Source organism: Aquila chrysaetos, chromosome 10 (genome assembly GCF_900496995.4).
Source record: "Aquila chrysaetos chrysaetos chromosome 10, bAquChr1.4, whole genome shotgun sequence".
Lineage (NCBI taxonomy): Eukaryota > Metazoa > Chordata > Aves > Accipitriformes > Accipitridae > Aquila > Aquila chrysaetos.
Genome location: NC_044013.1, coordinates 24,917,704 through 24,934,998, shown reverse-complemented (window position 1 = coordinate 24,934,998; position 17,295 = coordinate 24,917,704). Strand labels below are relative to the sequence as shown.

Sequence of the window (17,295 nt, the reverse complement as noted above, 5' to 3'; positions counted from 1 at the left end):
AATATCACAACGGAAATGAAAATTCAAGAAGCAGAAAACAGCTACACATGTTTGATGTTGTATGTGAAAGCCTTAGATATTTAGCAACTTCTCTGATGCTTTGATCTCTGAAGAAATCTGACTAAAATTATGATCAAAGGAATTTATATTATTCCAAGCACTTAAGAACGAACCATCTTAGGGCAATAATCAGTATTCTGTTTAATCCTTCACCCTTGGAATCCATTATTGCTAAGCACCTCAATCTGATGGGAGTTGCATTTACTTAAGGATGATATTCTCCTAAAACAGAATAAGTAGTAACAGAAAGCAACACTTCCAACTTACAGAAAGAGCTAGGAATTGGATTTTATTCTTCTGGCTAAAAAGTGTTCTCTGAAGCTGTTTTTTAAACATACATAACTTAAGAAAATTGGTATGCAGCTCATTATGAGACCATTCAGATTTTTATTTTTCTACAGCAGACAAAGAAATAGAATTTCCAATACACAGCTACTTTTAATTTAATCTATTTCTAACTATTTCCTATTGTCAGTGTTTATAGAAGACTATTACACAGATGGATATATCTAATATTTATAAAGTAAATTAACACTCTACTTTATAACCTGCAAAGGCAGATAAATAATGAATTATCCTTTTCATCAATCTGACCACATAATGTCTATTTCACTGTAATATTAAGCACCACATCAGACTGGTTGTTGTATCCCCCATGGCAAGCTAAATTAAACAGTGTGATACAAAGAATCCCTAAACTGCAGCATACAGAACAGTAGAAGAACATTAGAGCCAAGCAAGATTTAACAAAAACACTAATTACTGGTTATATTATGGATTTACCACTAGTGGCTGATGAGAGGTAAAGGAGGGTTGTACTTTTGCAGGAGCAAATAAGAGATCAAACCATGACTCCTGGTCACAGCCACAGTCTTAACAACCTCCCACATCCTGACTAAGCAATTCCTCCTCCCATTTTACCTGTGTTCTTCCTGCACAACCCACCTGCAAAGGTGGACTTTAATCTCACAGCAGTTTTCTACCAACTATTTATATCGCCATGCTCCATCACTCTTTAATGGTGAAAGATTAAGAGTAGACTAATGTGCAAACACATCTGACTCTGAACACACTGTTGTAAGCATTCTTCCAAGCTGACAAGAAAACATGCCTACTTTAAATGAAAATCAATCTGTTAAATCTGTTAGCTCCAGCTCATTTGGACTAGCACTACTTTAAGAGCTCACAAAGAGGTGTGCTGAAGCAGTAATACCAGAGAATCATGCATTCAGCTTTGAAAGATGGCAGAGGCACCAGGACTGCAAGCGCATCTGAGGGAACCCAAACAGATGACAGAGGCAGATGCAGGTTAATCATGCCTCTGACAAACTCATTGGTACGTTATCTTTCCTTTTGGGCTGAGTGGCTTGAGAACAAGGCCTGTCAAGGAAATGTTTTCAAAGGTGCAAGGTTAATTCACCCTGGAGCACCTTCTGTCCTGACTTCAGCATTCTGTACAGTTCAGTTATCACACCCTTATAGACCCATTTTGTCTTTTGATCTGTTTATATCTACACCACTGAAAACCAGGAAGCTGCACAAACAAGGAGATACTCCTCCAACACAAGAATATCATAGGACTCCTAAAGGCGCTCACACAGCCAAAACTCTAGTCACAAGCTTCATGTGAACTGTGGGGCTCAGGAGTTCCTTCATGTTCCCGGGACTGTGGACTGTAGGACAGTTAATCAACAGCTATAGAACAGCAGCCAGGAATTAGAGCAACTTCCAGGCAAATAACTTTGCCTCATTAGAGTTCATAAACCAGCTGGCACAACAGAATCTTCAGTTGCCCTTAGTACCAGGCCCACTCCATGGCTATTTCAGGCCTATGACCCTGGGAAAATGTAACATAAGAAACAGTACCATCTAGTAACTTAACTTCAGTTCCCAGTGATGAAATGCTTTTATCCCTAAAAAATTACTTACTTGATTAAAGTGCTGAAGTTTATCAATTAAATTACTGATGAGTGGGTCCAATCCTCTGACTTTCAGTTCTGGATTATTAGTTTGTGCCTTCAGTCCATTAGAAACAACTCTGCTGGTGTAACTGAAAAAGAGGAAGAAAAAGAAAGCATCAGTGACTGGAACCATATCCATCGGAATAAAAAAATCGTATTAAAGGGGACTTACAAAAAGCAAGTATTTTGTAAATGGGAATAGAAATTTGTAATAAATATTTATGGTTTTAAATACACCAAACCAGAATAAAAATCACAGTTTCTTGCAGTATCATTCATCACTTCAAACTATTCTAGTCATGAACCACCAACAATTTCATAAACCACACAGAAGTTCCTTTCATTCATATTTTCATATTTGAAACTTTATAACTGACATTCTCAAGTTCTTCCATGCAGCAGTCAAAGCTGATAGCTTCCAAAAAATCATTCTTTCATAATTACTGAAACCTGGGGAATTTAAGACAGAAACTAAACATCATGAGATTGAAGTCCAATGAAACGGCAGTCTGATTTTGAAAAGATTCTTAATCAAAGTGTGAGATTGGACTTCTCTTGCTAGACTAGCAGTTTATCATCAAACTGTCTAAAGACACTGTAAAGCAGCACCTGCCGTTCCACCAGTGCTCCTCACCATGCCTTATCTGCATTACGAACTCACTAGCCAGGTTCCATGTACAGGAATTCTCTCTAGCCAAGTCTTTCTTTATTTGAAGAATAGCAGCTGTTCTCACACTCCAATGAATTGTCTCTTACCAGCAATCTTCTCTCACCAACTGTTGAGTAAACAGTTTCTGCCAGTCTTTCCTGGAATACACCACAGTGTATTCTCAAAACCTAACTGGCTTGGGGCTCCACCCTTGTACGCTCACAGGGAAAATTCCAGGATTGCGCACATTTGGTCTCTACTTCTGAACATGTCTTTACGACAGCTGAGGAGGTGAACGTATCAGCACATGTATGCTGAATCCAGTGCTTCCTGGAAGTATCCAAACTACTGCGTATCGGCTCTAGCATCAATCTGTTCATGCATGATTTAAGTTCAACCCATCCACAAGACTGCAAATCCCAGAGAGATACAGAGCAACCTTTTTTGGCGAGTCATGTTTTTGAGGGTTGTATGTAACCACTCTCATTAGTTCAGCACTCATTTGTCACAAAGTGGATCATGGATGTTTGCATGACCAGTTATGAACTGGACAAGAGACTGTTCCCAAACCAAACTCCCCTAGACTCGCAGACATGCCTGGGAGGATCTCATTAAGACGCCATGTTGGCATCTTTGTAAGTCAGGTAGTAATTGGCTGTGCTCCTTTAGACTGAAATGTCAAGAGAAACATCCTGCTACATCTTTCATTTTGATCATACCTACATACTTTGATATCCCAGATATTCTCCTATCAGTGAATTCTTCACTGTAAACCATTTTGTGCTGAAGCTGAGGACAGCATTTCAAAGTAAAGTGCCCAAATTCTATTGTAGAAAGACAATAGAATGTGGTGGGAGGAGACCTAACTCTCCAAATATATTTGTCCTATCTTAACTTCATTTAGGATAAACAAAAATTTTTATGCAAACTGCTGGCAAAGCATACTGTAGTATCCTGCTGCAAAAGGTGGGGCTTAAAAAGAGAAAGAACTGAGAATGGTCCACCCTTTCAGTAAACTCAATAAATTTCACTTCTCAGGAGAAAAAGAAAAACAAATGGTTTAGAACAAAGAATTGAGAAAAATCATGGTTTTCACTAATAGCCAGATACTATTTAGAGGACAAACAGTAAGGAAAACCTTTTTCAGTGAGTTCATATATTTTGTTCACTGAGCCTTTTAAAGGTAATGTTCTAATTTTTCTTGATGTGTAACTCATACAAGTATAAACTAATCTGGAAGTATAAACTTTCACGATGCAATGGCATGTCCAAAATGATGCTCAGGTTCTGATCTTCCAAGCAGACTCAGATAGCTAGACTGATATCCCAAGAAGAACCCAGCTAAAGTATTAGTCTGAAGTCAAGACTGGTATAGATTGTATCAATCCACATCAATTCATTTGGACAATATAGGAACACGGCTGCACCTTACCTGCCTTTAGATTTACTTACCTTTATTCACAAATCATACTATTTGCTGAATGCTCATCATTGTTCACCATGTGAAAACACGTGGTTACCCACTGCAGATGTACAGAGACACTTGACAAAGCTTTTTGAGATCATCTAGTTGCAATACAAGAGAAGCTTAATTTGATGGGTCAGCTCATGGCCTCCACTAGTCTGTTCAGTGATTCTCTGTTTGCATTTCTTTGTCTGATCAGAAACTCATCAACAGCAGCAAAAAGCAAGGGTTTTCCTTTTCATTGCTCCTGACTGCTCTCCATTCAACCTCAGGTTAGGGCTACGGGAATTTCTCTAGAGGTTTATGTCATTATAATCCAGGATAAAGAACGCAAAATTGCTTCCCCTCTGGGTTGGTTCGTTATTTCTGGCAAATGATATTGGGTTTTTTTCCCTGTGAATCACAAGCCTCCATTAAATGCCTCTAAGTGGTATTACAAACCTACAGCACTGCACGGAGTTTGCATAAACATGACCGATTCAGGGACATCAGCAGCAGCATCATTAATGCCAGAGTCCTCAAAGGGACCTAAAATGTGGAAAGTCAATCTCAGTCAGCTCATATATATTGCTGTTGCTAAATACATACTCTAGTTTACATACATCGTTATCAGGAAAATAGGACCATTTGGTATGAATGAGTTCACAGTCCACTGAGACAAAGGGGATACTCATATCCTTCAAGTTCCATTCACGTTTAAGGACTCACTCTCTAAAGCTCCAGAGATAAGCATAAATTATGCACAGATATTTTTGTTGCCCAGATTGCTTGTAATTAGACTCATAATGTGGATTACCTAAATTTCAGATGTCAGAGCAGGCATGTATGAGTTGCACGAATCCTGCATCATTTGCTTATCTCCTTGGTCTAGCATAGCTTCAGTATGGCAGTCACTAAAAACTACATCTAACTGCTAATGCAAGGCTCCAGCGTATAAGAGTTGGCCCAGCTGTGGTCTGGAATGCTACCTGCACAAGTGGAAATGCCCAGAAAACCAACTACAGACCTTTGGCAGTGGTGAAATAGATGTGATCTGCCAAATAAATGGTGAAGAAGCTGATGTAAAGAGAGGCAAAAGACTTACTTGCAGAGCACAACAAAACCAGCTGTTGGGTTTCCCCATAATTACCCATAAGCTCTGCTTGTCCTGTGTGTTCTTACTGAGAGATCACGTCTATAACAAGCCCAAGCCCAGAAAGACTCAGATGAACTAAAAAATGGTGAGTTCAGAAGAGGTGGACTACATCTTTCGAGGAGAAGGAGACAGGGGAGAGAACTGAACGAGAATTGCATAGCCAGAGAGAAGGGAGAAATTCCTCCAGTCCATCACAGCCAAGAACCAAAGACTGTACTAGAAAAAGACATTATGTTGATCTGACTCAGACTACTACCCTGTAAACTCTGAATCCTTCTACTAGCTCTGTATCATGCTAAAATACTTTGAAATAAACACTATATATTTCCTGAAGGATAATCTGATTACTTCACTTCTTTGCACTATCTAAAACATTTTTTTTTGTTGACATCAGATCCTGAATTACTGGAAATGTACATTAAGTAAGATCAGAAATTGGCTTGCTTTATTTAATAACCTGCAATTTAACTGAAATATTGTAGTACAGAATTGTTAACTCTGGTTACAGCTCTAGTACTTTATTCATACTAAACCCAGAAATGTCAGCAGGAATGGCCAGGAAAGTTGTATTAAAATATTGTCACTAGAGCAATCCTGAAAGTAACTGTTACATTGGAACCCAGGGAACAGCACGTGCAGACAAAATTTTCATCCAGACCACAAGCCTCATGCCAATAGCATTCCACTGATCATTTGGGCAGAGCTTTGATACTTTAAAAAACAAACAAAACCAAATTACAAAAAACAACCCCCCCCAACCCAGTTTTACAGCATTTCAGAACAGTATCAATTATTTTAGATCTTAGCTAACACAGCTCATTGCAGGTTTAGAAAAGGTAAAAAGTGAAATGCTGTTTACACATAGGATTGCATTTCAACTGAAGGTACACATTTTTATTTTCTCTAGAAATATAGATAGATTAAGATACTGAGTCTAAACACTTATTTGAAAATAAAGCCAGATGCTATTCTGAAACGTGTTCTTTTTCACTCCTAATGTGAAAAGGCATCAAGGTACAGGATTCCCTCAAAAGGCAAATATGCCTTTTTAGGCAGTTCGATACTTCACAAACAACATATAAAATAGAAATAACTTCAAATTCCAGGCAAACGGCTGCAGGACCTGCATTAGGGATAGATCTAACTGACAGTGATATTTAGCCACAAAAGCCCAAGAAACAGGGTGCTGTTTTCACACCACTTCCTTCCCTCCTCCTTGCAGGAGACCATACCAGTCAGGACACAAGTGTCAGAGAAAGCTCTTGTAGGCAGCTTTTCCAAGTATTATTGATCAAGCTCCAGCTGGGAGACTACTTCCATTACTCCATATTCCTCGGGGTGCTATTACCCTGAGTTGTACCACTAGCAGCCACTAAGCACCCCAGGGCTTTGATTCAGTGGCTAATGGCCTGTCCTTTTCCTGAGTGAGCTCCAGCGCGTGTACTTACCAGAGGGACTACAGAGCAAGACACCACACACTTCATAGGCTTTGTAACACACACTGAGAATTTCAGAATTATCTATATTGGAAATTCAGGACACCTGGAACCCAAACTTCATCTGAATGCAATTCTCTTAATTTTAGTTCTCTTTCCTCCACTTGAGTATTTGGCCCAACATAGCTGCATAAGAGACATCAGAATTCTTATTTAATTGTGGGAGAAACAGAACATCTAACATCACAAGGCAAATCTGAAAATCTGAGCCTCACATGCAGCTCAGAGGAATCCATGAACTGCCATAAATGTCTCTGTGGGACAGAAATTGCTTTTGATGAAATAATTTGTTGTACAACCTTGAGAGTTGCCATATACAGAAAATAAGAATAAAATGCACCGGCTACAAAATTGAACATATATTTGCTGAGATGTTTCTGATTTGTTAACCACGTTTGTAAAAAATATAATTATACACTACACACCATCAAGGCAACAATTTTGAAGCAGAAATATTTTTGTAATTTGCAATGCATTTTTTCATCATTTTTGTTGGTACTGGTTGAATAATTCCACTGTGATCAACAGGGGCTAAAACACCACCACCTTTCTGCGACATTGGCAAGCTCAAACTCTTTGTGACTAAGAGTCTACTGGTTCTAAAAGGCACATTTAAGCATTTATTTCTTTGGCATTATAAAAATGTGACTGTCCTATTTTCTGTACAAATGTATAAGCTATTCTGCAAGAAAAACAACCCCTCTCCCCCCCGCCAACAGAAAACCACATTAAAAACCTGCAGACTGGATCACCTAAAAAAATGGTTTTCTCAGCCTTCTAAAAATCAACAGTAGTCCAGCAGCCTGTTAAAGCCAGAGAAGCCTAAAGAAAGCCAGCCACTAATTTTATAACCAACAAAATCATAAAACCGTTGAGACAAAGCTAGACTTTACAACGATCATTTCACATCCAGCTCTGCTTTTTTCATCTTTGTGCATAACTTCTTAAACAGGAAACAACACTAGAGATATATGTTGCCTGTAAAACCACCCAGAAGTAGAGAGCACTATGCAAATAATAACTACAATGAATTAAAATTATGTCTTTTTAGGCCCATATGTTTGAAAGTCAGTCACTGACTGCAGGCTCTCATTTGCTAAAAAAATTTGGAAGTAGCCTGTTTATTTCAGCAATATACTCAACACAGTGTCAGAGCAGACACCACCCACCACCACTAAATGACTCAGAGGTTAAAGGGTTAGAGGGGGAGAAGGAAGGGAAGAGCTTTGAATGTGTCATTTAGTAAGAAGCAATGAGAAATACGGATAAGCTATTTAACTGGCCTTGAGATCCACTGAACAATTAATTCAGTTACATTAGGCATGGTTCACCAGATGGTGTGTGTTTTGTCTTATATTTATTCATAATTTGACCCTTGGGCTAGAATGGTTTGCCTGAAATTCAATTATGTGAAACCACTGCTGATCTACACCAGCCTGTTGTGCCTCCAAATTAATAATTTGTGGACATTTCACTTGTAGTTTTTAGATGCAACCCTTGGTGCATGCGACACTGACCTACAAGGCTCTGCAAGGAATGATTTTCTCCCAGTTCAAGGAACACAGAAGTGTGCACTGACCAGTAAGAGCAGTGACAAAAAACCTGTATGGTTGCAGAATTTGAAATAATCATCAAGATTATCAGCCTTGATCTGATCAACCCTTCTGCCCACTTCTTTGCAAAATGGAAAGAACAAGCAGAATATATGGCAACTGTATAACCCTTGCCTGGTTATCATAGTTGCTTGTCACTCAATAAGTAACTTCAAGGAAGCAAAGCAAATGCCATTTTCCAGAAGCGTTGTTGATGCTTAAACATAATTCTCCAGGAGGAAAAGCCAGCCAGCGCAGGATTCTCCTTTGAGTCAGCTGCTTCTAAGCTGCTTCGTGTGATGAGACTAGTGGTGGGTGAGTCCCCCCACCTCCTTCCGATCCTTGTCAGTAAAACTGACCAACGGACAGATTATGCTTCATCTCTGAGTGATTCCCACAATAGCTCTACTCAAAGAAATGTCTTGTACCATACTTTCTATCATTTCTGTAACAGCTTAGCAAGCCTGGATTACAGTCATTGAGCATCTTGGCTGAGAGGTCTCAAAGAAAGGAATGATCAATCCATGACCAGTTCTCTAGGAACTAAACGCTCTTTCACTAAGCTGCCACAATAAACAGTTTATTTTTTAAAAAAAAAGAATAAAAGAAATACATGCTGATAAATTTACTGTCAAGTAAATTCAAGTAAATTAGTTTGCTAATCAGCAGCCATGAGGGGAAAAAACTGCCAAAGTTTGCAGATTTTGGTTTTGTTTTATAATTTGGTTTCTTTTCATCTACCCAACTTGGATATTCAGTGTGTAAGTGCTTTGTAGAATTAAATCTTGGATGATTTCATGACTGTAGCATTTATTCAGTTGGCCTGATCCATTAGGTCATTCTGCAATTAGGTCCATTAACTTAAATGGATACGTTCCTTGTTTATAGGAAAGGTTTCAGTCAGGCCTCCGCTCATAGCAAAACTGTAGTAAGAGCAGCTGAATTCCACCAAGCAGCTGACAAAGCTGTCCTCTAACAAGTAACATCCTGCAAATGACACTCTTCAAGGGCACATGTTGGGAAATCTTGAAAGCTCCAGATGTTTTCAAGCCCTTGCATGCAGGACTGCAGGCTTTTGTGTGATTGTTGAAAGTCACATCTTATAACTTCTTGGGTAACCTGCAAACCAGTGGGGCGTTTTGTTTGTTTTTAAGGAAAAAAGCATGTAATACATGCCAGTGTGCAGCAGGAGCAATTCTACTGAAGTCAGTGGAGTCGTACTAGGGTAAAATCTGGATACATCACATGAAAATCAGACCCTTTGTGCACAAAGAAAAAAATGTTCATGTGTTCTGAATGATCGGCTGAGCGCAACTGGAGCAATATTCTCCAAGAGAAAGATTTTTCTATTTAAAAATACCTATGTAAAGAGTTCATTTTGAAATGATTAAATAACTGCCAACAGACTACAAGAAAGCTCAAGTCTAGCACATAATGAGTTTAGCTGCCCTGAAGATTTTGTGAAGCAGAACTGACACAATGTGAATACTGTCTCTGCCAGAACTATTCTAATGGGCTTCACCGGAAGTTTAACAAATAATCTTGTTTATTAGTAATTATGGGAAATGATGAGACAGATACAGTGTGCTAATGGGCTAATGGGATAATTAAAAATAAATAATCACAAAGCCAAATAGCATTTATAATGGTCTTTCTCCACTTCTATAGGGCTAAAAAAGACCTCCTACAGTCTAGATTACAAAGACAATTTTAAGACTGCAGGTACAAAAACAAGTTACCAGAAGGCTTCAAGTGACTGGATGATGCCACCCCATGAACACACTGAAAATCACAGTGAAAAGCAACTCAGTGAAGGAGTGTACATGTAAGAGATCTTACCATCAAAAAAGATGTGTTCATCAGTTTTTCCAGAATCCTGCTGAAAATGTACTGACTCAAGCTTCACAGAATACTTGCAAAATGTTTGAAAAGTGTGGTAAAAAAGTTATTACAGATTGTAGGTGAAACAGCCTACATTCTTTTTCTATGTATATGAAAAGTTAATACTACCTTCAAGGCACACTGAAAGCACCAAAGAAATTTGTAGAAGTTAATTGGACAGTCTTTATTATGTTGAGGGAAGGAAAGTACTTGCCTTGAATAACATCAGATAGGAAAGCTCTTTAGTTTAAAGTGGAATAAACTCTACAGGACATGCAAATGATACCTCTATACCCATCAAAGTGAATATAATGAGCAATGAAAATGATACAAACCCGAAAGCCGGTAACTTAACTAGGAACTAGCAGCATAAAGACTGTTCCCCATTAAATGAATTTGAGAAACAGAACAGAAATTAGAACAATAAACAAACAGTATATACTTATCAAAGTAACATCTGTGGCCATTCCTATGGGAAAAAGTAAAGCTAATCTGAAACACCTTTTCCTCAGTAACTCCTAGACTGGGGAAGAGCATTCTTCAAGTACAAACAGGAGAACAGAGCCAAGCTAAATCCTGATGGAGGATCTGATTCTGCACCTCTCAGAGACTGGAAGCTTGCATCCTGTTCTGGGGGCTGTGGAAAACAAATGGAAACATATGACTGCCTAACTTTTTAACCTGCCAGATGGAAGACACTAGTGGAAACCAGGACTGACTCAGCAGAAAAGAAAATACAGTCTCAAGAGAGGAGAGGACTTGAACTCTTAGAAGCAAAAATAAAAGCAGGCTAGCAATAAACTTCACAGCAGTGGAGAGAGAATGAATACCAAGCAAGGGCTCACAATATTTGGTTGATAGGACTTTTGGCAGGCCAAGGCGGCAAGCATCCAATTCACTTTCTGGAAACCCTGGTTGCTGATAATTAAAAATTAGGCTTGACAGATGACCACTGGTATACAAAAGGATATTCTATGATCGCTGCATAGAAATTTTTATGAAGAAAAATGGGGAATGTCCGAATTTGCACAGTATCAGACATAGGTCACAGGGAGAAGACCTTGCCTGTGGCTCATTAAAAGCAAAGCAAAATAAAACATAACAAAAATACGTTAATGCTAAGGGGTCAAAATTCCAGGTTTCCTCAGAAGTCAGTTTCTCCAAATACACTTAGATACACATGGGAGATTAACAAACAGCTGACAATAATGAATTCATGAACTGTAGCTCTGTATGAACTCAACTCAGGGACTGAACTCTGCCCTCAAACAGCCTTGGCTTAAACCCTCTGGCTTCGTCACCCCCTGCCATTCTCATTGCAGCCTACAGCTCCTACTGAGGCAGCCCTGGGTGTGTACTGCATGCATCTGTTACTTCCACAATCAAAGCTACTGTTGAGCCTAACAGTGCGGCATGACTGTTGTTGAATATCACTGCTCCTGCAGCAATTTCAGGTTTCTTGTCTCCATTTTTAATGCTTTCCACAACTGTGATCCCGATGCTTATCTCCACGTCCCTTCACCTACCCTGCCGATCATGCCAACACGAACCCAGCTTTGCTCACTTCATTCTAAACCCTATTCTTCTCTCCCATGCCTTCTCAGGCTACTCTTTAAGGTGACTCGCTACCTACTTTCACTCCTCCCTCAATGCCTACATGTATTGCAATGTTGACAAAGACATCACCTACTGCCAAGGCTGGTGCTCTGTAATAGAAAGATGCACTTAGCTGGTACTTATCGGACACAGGGAGTAGATCAGATAGAGCATTCCGTCCCATCTCATGCAAAGGAGGCATTTGGACAGTCCAGGCCCACTCTCTCTTCCAGGCTTAAGTGTAAGGCAGCTGAGATTTGCACTTTCTGAACCCCCGTCACTTGTCCTGGCTATTTTGGCTTCTTAGGGATGTCTCTGACCATCATGTATTCTAAACATGCACTAATGCACACACATTTGATTTCATTCCCTTATACAGTTTTTCCAATATATTTGTGCAGAGCTATTCAAGGCAATACTTATCTGCCCCAGTGCCTTCACTTCTGCTCAGGTCTTAATATCTTATAGCAGCTGTTTGGTCCTTTAGCCACAGATGGAAGAGTTATTGACCCTTTCTGGGATGCAGGAGTGTGAGGTACACAGCTCCAATCTGTTCCTGTTTCCAAGTCAAAAACTTTATCAGTAAGATGGTGATACTAAATTTTATATAAGTAAAAAGTAAATAGGAGGCCTTAATGCTGTATAGAAAGAGCTCAGACACTAAGATTTCCAAATCTCCTGACTCAGACTTCTTAAACTCCTTCCCTTTTGCTTAATCTTTTCCACCAGCAAGACAGCTGAATTCATCATTCCAAAGCACCAAAGTTTTATTCCTTAAAAAGGAAGCAATATTTATTGCAGAAGCTATGAGCTACCTGTTCAGCTTACCAGCAGATTTATAGATTTCACCCAGTTCCTTCCTTTTGCAACTCCCTAACTGGCATAGCTCAGGACAATCAACATTTATTGTTCCCCTAACAGTGAAACACCAACAGCCAAACTGCACTCAGCATATTCTGCTGCCACTGGTTGATAGCTATGGACACTGGATCAGGCTTAGCTTAATGACCATTATCCTGTAGGCACCCTTATTACTAGAATTCCTCACAGATACACCAAAGCCTCTGCCATGCTAGTACCACAGGGATATGTTTTGAACACGGACTTTTTTCAGTGCCAGCTTCATGGTTTGGAAAGAGTTTAGGCACGTAGCAGTTTTAATTTGTTGCTAGCTTATATCTAACTAAATGTTTGATTCAGTAGTTCAGTGTCTAGCAAAAATCATCATTTTTATCACTCTTCAAAACACTGCAGAAAATGCTAGCATTGGTAGAGGGCAAGTATGGTCTAGTTATGGAGATTAAAATGTCTTAGCACTTGCCCAAGAGAAGTGTTTACCCAGTTCAAGGCTGAAGAGCTTGAGAGTAACGTGGGAAACTGAGCGGCCTCAATTCATGTTTTTGTCGTTAAACACAAACCATTGTTTTCCTTGCTTGAATGTTTGCTACTTCTCACAAAAATAACTGTACTAGAAGAGAGGTCAAATGCAGAAAGATTTTCCTGTCATCACAAATTTGAAAAAGAGAATATTTATACAAAAATCAATTTACTTGACCTATACTGTTCCATTCTTCTGCTAATACTGTTGAAGATTTATGTCTGGTTAAAACTGTTCCCTTCCACAGTTTAGCTTCTCTCTCACTTGATTTTGCAGTAAGGTCACAATCCTGAGTTCATGATTTTATACATTGTTGCCACAGACAAAAGCAGCAAAGTTCACTGCAGGATTAACTACATCAAGGGCCCAATTGTTAGGGGGAAAAATATTTAAACACAAATACATATGCCACAAAATACTGTGCAGAAGAAAACCTAAGAAGAAAAATAAGGACAGGGAATCCTTTTTCCCCTGCTGTAAACATCCTCCTGAAAATCCAGGTGTCACAGAGGCTTCTGTCCTGAAGAAACCCAGTTCAATCATGTGAAGCACGAACTTAGTTTTGATAGTCACTTCTAAGCTGGATGACAGTAAGTGGGAAGAGTAACCACTTCTGACATACTTGCAAGTTAGCGGCATGTTTCCTCTAGAGTTTTGATTTCTGTTGCACAGATTCCCTTCCCTTACACTGCGGCAAGACCACTAACACCTTTGTGTTGCATACAGTAAAAATACTCGCTATAAAATCCCCAAGTAAATGAACACAAAGCAGATCATGAGACTCACTAAACACAGGTAAACTCAGACGACCTCCCCATCACACATACACACACAGTACACTCAGAAACACACATTTTTTACTTTTTAGCTATAAGATGTAGACACCTGAAAGCAGAAAAATAAACAGACTGAATAATGTAACATAGAAAGAAATAAGCCTAACAGAGCATTATGCTAAATGCAACAGAGAAAGCAACTGAAAAGTACTCAAACAAGTAGCTGATGTTGCAGTGATTGCAGGGACGTTCACGAAGCCCTCATCTACATAAAGCCCAAGTTGACATGACTTTTTTGCATGTAAGTATCACCACAAAGAATCTGTTTAGTAATAACATGCTGCTATTCTCAGTTTATGTTTAGGGGATAAAGTTATGGTGTTTTAAGCACCTGTCCCATCCAGTTCCCATTGGGCCTAAAGAACTTAGGCTCATACTTGCTAATGAGCAAGGAATCAAATGCTGACCTCCCACAATCACCCACCTACTACATCCTTCTTGATCCTCCCTGGATTATAACAACAGGAATAAACAGGTGTCTCTTCCACCCTCCTGGATAAAGGCACACTAATCCAATCAGCCTGTTACCAATTACATGGCTGGAATACTTGCCTCCAGGTGCAAAGGCTCACTGGGACTTTCTTCTCAGCCCTCTTGCTACCCTGGAAGGAGCAAGATGCAGCCTTCATTATTGCACTCCCAGCACAAGGCCAAGGAGACACTTGAGCAAGGTCAGGACTTACCCACAAGCTAGGCTGGCATGGCTAAGGCAAGATGAACCCTCACTCACCCACAGGAGGACTTAGCAAGCTGCCTTTTAATGAGTGCTCCCCAGAGAACATGCACGAGCACTTCACTGCACAGCCTAAGCACTTCTCACAGTAAGGCAAAGAGGTCAGGACCTATCAAGCAGCATGTTATTTTTTCTATGGACGTTAAGGTGCAACACAAAGTACTTCAGAGCATGAGTTTGGCCACCCTTGGTTAAAAAAAGGGAGCTGATAGTTTCAAGTGGTTGCCATGGGCCAAGCAGATAGACAGCTCTTTCCTCAAGCTCAACAGCTGCCCTGAGATGCAGAGAGCTTTTGCACACCACGCATGCTGGAGCTGATACCGCTCAGCACGGGGAATATGTACCTGCATGTGCTCAGCCATAAGGAAAGGCCTACAAATACCAGGAAAAAAATGACAAGAGGACTGACTCTGTTTTCCTGCTAAAATCAGGAAAAAAAAGACAAAAAAAAAAAAGACAGGAAGTCTCTTTTTTTGTTTTCTTTTTTAAGATGTGTACAATATTAAAGAACACAGAGAACCAAAGTAATTTTGAACACAAGACAAAAGGAATGAGAGAATAGCAGGCAGTTTGTAGCTGACAACTATCAGCTACAAAGCACCACTTGTTATCCATGTGCTAAAAATATTATGACCATTAATGGCAAGGACGAAGGAAAAAACAAATAATAGACAGAAGAATAAATGATGTAACGATGTTAAAAAAAAAGAAAACGTGGCATTTCAACATTTACAATAGGATCTGAATAGGCTTCAGTTGTCTATAGTGTTATTCATCTTTGAGGTATCCTGAAGAACTTTACAAAGGGCTGGGCTGGTACTACTGTGACTCTGATGGCAAATGGAACAGGCATTAGTCACTATAAACAGCGCACACAAATATTACAGCTGGTTTTCAGTATGTGAAAAAACTTCGCAAGTCTGTACAGCAAACGCTGCTGGATACTTAATTTCTTTTTTGAATAAGATGGCAAGACAGGACAAGGATGCTGGTGATGGCCAGTTGTTCATTCTGGGGCCACGGGCTCAAATTCTTTGACATCTGAGCGTTTGCAGTGCTCGCTGGTTGTTCAGCAGCCCATGTGAACGCTTCCTTGTGGACAGTCGCAAGCAACACCAGAGCACACGTTCTTGCTTTGGAAGTTTCAGGCGGGCTGACTGTTGGTGGGGTCGGTACCTTTTAGCAGGGAAAGAGAGAACTTCTGTCCCCTTCAGGGCACTGAGTTCCTTTAATTAGGGTGTAGACTTAAAGGGGTAGGGCTGAGCAGAAGGAGGTGATGCAGACAGTATTGGGCTGCCGTGGCACCAGCGGGTCTGACCCATGGGAAGGTGTTCCGCTCTTGGGCAAGGAGGCACTAGCCCAGCCCCTAGCTCCTGCCGAGCGGGATGGAGCTGCAGCAGGGACAGTCATCCCTGACACTTCCTTTTCTCATCAGCTGGCAGAAACAGGCTTGTACCGTGACTCTTCACAATGAATACCATGGAGGTGAAGGACGTGCAGGAACCCAGGGGCTTTTGCAGTCTGTCCGTACCTCCTGCCACGTGCCCTACTCCAGATCCAGCACAAAGCAGAGACAGAGTCCCACACCGCTCCCCGAACAGGCGCAGACCCAGTCCTCTCTTTCCTGTAACGAGTCAAAACCAGCCTCACCGCTCCTAATCGCGTTTGCAGCAGCACAGCACAGGCGAAGGGACACGTCTCTTTCCCGGAGCTCTCGCTCGGGGCCGTTCAGCCGGCCAGGTCGAGCGCAGCATCGGGAACCACAAGGCAGCCTGCAGCGCACGGGAGCCGTAGGCTGCCAGCAGCAAGCGACAGCGCCCGGGGCCCTGCAACCGTACCTGTGCCCGCGGGCCCGCAGCACCGGAGAGCGGGTCCTGCTGGGCGGGCTGGCCCGAGCGGCGGCGGCTGCTTGGCCCGCGCAGGCCGCGGGCGGCAGCCGGGGGGGGCGTGCAGTGCGGCCGGGCATCAGCAGGTGGCAGGGCCGGATCAGCCAGCCCCACCGCGCCAAGCCCCCGGCCTGAGCGGGGCGGGGGGGGCCACGTCCTCTGTCTCCCTTTCCCACCCTCTACCTTGCTCTTAGTTAATGAGATAAAGCTAATGTAACGGGGTCAGACTTAAACCCTTCCAAGCTTTTTCGTAGACCGCAAGAAGCTTTGGATCCCACGCGGACGATTTAAGGCAGCTGGAAAACTTACTGTGAGGACCGGTACGCCGCAGTCAATATTCAGATCTGAGGAATATATGGCTGGAAAAAATCTTGTCTGTGAACATTATCCCGCACGAGGCTTTGATGTGACAGTGAACACAAAAACACCCTGTTTAGATAGCAGCTGAGGTTTGTCATCATTAACCGAAAGGTTTTCCTCAGTTAAAGACTGTCTTACAATCTGAACGAGAAATGATGCCTGAATCTGTTCTGCAGTGACTTGCAGAGGAGAGGAAAATTTCTCTAGGCGCAAATCCACCAGCTTTGAAAGTTATGCTGGAAAAAGGCAAGGGGAGCAAGAGAAAGA

The 17,295-nt window shown here is 41.1% G+C and overlaps 1 protein-coding gene across 3 annotated transcripts in view; it reads right to left on the bottom strand.

Moving 5' to 3' along the window:
* The window catches only part of LOC115347346 (glypican-5-like), a 403,275-nt gene that overhangs the window by 159,014 nt on the left and 226,966 nt on the right, over window positions 1-17,295 (bottom strand). For all 3 annotated transcript variants that reach the window (XM_030028626.2, XM_030028627.2, XM_030028629.2), the window contains one exon: window positions 1,990-2,110. In XM_030028626.2, coding sequence (XP_029884486.1) covers window positions 1,990-2,110 — 121 coding nt within the window. The remainder of the gene's footprint in view (window positions 1-1,989; window positions 2,111-17,295) is intronic.